General features: G+C 47.3%; 1 protein-coding gene across 1 annotated transcript; it reads left to right on the plus strand.

Moving 5' to 3' along the window:
* LOC107642670 lies at positions 31-1,858 on the plus strand. The gene has a single exon (XM_016346091.2). It carries the CDS (start codon positions 245-247, stop codon positions 1,187-1,189), a length of 945 nt encoding a protein of 314 aa, XP_016201577.1. The 5' UTR covers positions 31-244; the 3' UTR covers positions 1,190-1,858.

A 1,922-nucleotide genomic window follows, 5' to 3' on the forward strand; every position in this document is an offset into this window, starting at 1 on the left:
TCATTAAAAAACAAAAAGTTTAAAGTGTCTTTATCTTAATGTCTTCCATACTACATATGGTATAAAAGAAGAATCGACAATCTCTAACCCAATTAAGAGCTACGCCTTATTCGGTGCATCACTGCCTTCAAAACGGAACAGTGATGACTGATGACAACAACAACAACATTTACGTAACCATTTCAGTTTTCTTCTCATCTCTTCAAACTTCACACTCATAACTGCGTTTCGCTTTTTTTCCACCATGCCCAACCTCACCACCAATTATTCAAAGAAGCCACCAAGGCCCAACCGGATATGCTTCTCCTTCGCCGCCTACGCCGCCGCTCTCATGGACCGCCTCAAATCCTCCAACATCATCGTCTCCGATGGCCTCTCCGATGCTGAATTCTCGCAACTCGAATCAAAATTCAACATCACCTTTCCGCCGGACCTCCGCGCTATCCTCCACCACGGCCTCCCGATCTCGCCGGGCTTCCCAAACTGGCGCTCCTCCTCCGATCAGCAGCTCCAGATCCTCCTCAACCTCCCAACCTCCTCCATCCTCCGTCAGGTCTCAAAAACCGGATTCTGGCACCCTTCCTGGGGGCCCGAGCCCAGTGACCCGACCCGGGCCACCAGCTCCGCGTGGCGCATCTTGAACCAGGCTCCGCAGCTCATACCTATTTACCGGCATTGCTACATCCCTGCGTCGCCGAACGTAGCCGGGAATCCCGTCTTTTACGTCGATCACGGCGCCGATCTTAGGTTGTTGAGTTTCGACGTGGCGGGATTCTTCGAGAAGGCGGAATTCATGTCGGAGCCGGAGGGGGAACAGGATGAGCCGGTTTGGGCGGCCAAGAGTGCGAGGAGAATAAGGTTTTGGTCGGAGATGGCGGAAGAGGTGGTGGAAGGGGATATGGCAAAGAAGTGGTGGTGGAGAAGGTTTAAAGGGGAGATTGGAGGGTGCATGGAAGGGGCGGTGTGGAAGCTGAGAGACGGAGGGTGGAGGGAGGAGGAGATTCGCGACATGATGATGGTTATGGACGACGGTGGTGATCATGGAGAGGAAGAAGAGAAGAAGGTGAATGTGAGGGTGAAGGACATGGAGGAGATGACGTGGCAGGCGAGGGTGCTGTCTTTGGTGCTTCTGCGTGCGGGTTGGAGCAGGGAAGATGTGGTGGACTCTCTTGGTTTGATCGGCGATTAAGGGATGGAAGTCGTGGTTCCAATTCTATCAACAGATATAAGAAAGCATCACTCACAAGTCACAAGTCACAATAACAATGCCTTAAACAACATTCTTTCAACTTAGTTACTCCTCCTTATTAATTACTACCGTTCAATTAGTCAACCTTAGCAGCTATTTTCTTCGTTGTTATCCTCATAATCGTGATTTTTTTTAGGGAGCACAATAGGCTAGGCTGATTATCATTTTTTGAGTGAATAGCAATTAATTTGTTGTTAGTTTTTATGGACAGAGATAAAAGGCGAATGAATTCAATTGTTGTTGAACAAGAGTGAAGCGAATCATAAGAATTTGTTTTGCATGGAACATGACAAATGTCTATGTGTGGTGGTGTACTAAGCATAAGCAGCATTATGTGATATGGTGGATGTGCTTTCTCTTTAGAACCTCCTGGCTCCTGGACCACATAGAGGGGGTGGCAGATATATGTATGTGTGCCGCCATAACGTTGGGTTCTTATTATTTTCTTGCGGGTTTGGTGGATATAAGAATTTAGAGAGAAATAATAAAGGATTAAGGAGGATGAAGTGACGGGGTTGGTGAATGGATGAACTGTTTTTGTACATTTGGCCACATAACATGTGTTTCAACCTTGTGATATCAAAGAAAATCTCATTTGTCTTCTTTCTAGAATGAGATCATGCCAACATTGTGCCACGCCAAGCGGGGATTAGCAGGCGATTAATAAGGAGAG

The sequence above is a fragment of the Arachis ipaensis genome, chromosome B05, assembly GCF_000816755.2.
Source record: "Arachis ipaensis cultivar K30076 chromosome B05, Araip1.1, whole genome shotgun sequence".
Classification (NCBI taxonomy): Eukaryota; Viridiplantae; Streptophyta; class Magnoliopsida; order Fabales; family Fabaceae; genus Arachis; species Arachis ipaensis.

Bases quoted from the DNA above. Each gene is read 5' to 3' on its own strand.
- LOC107642670 (XM_016346091.2), top strand. From the start codon at position 245: ATGCCCAACCTCACCACCAATTATTCAAAGAAGCCACCAAGGCCCAAC.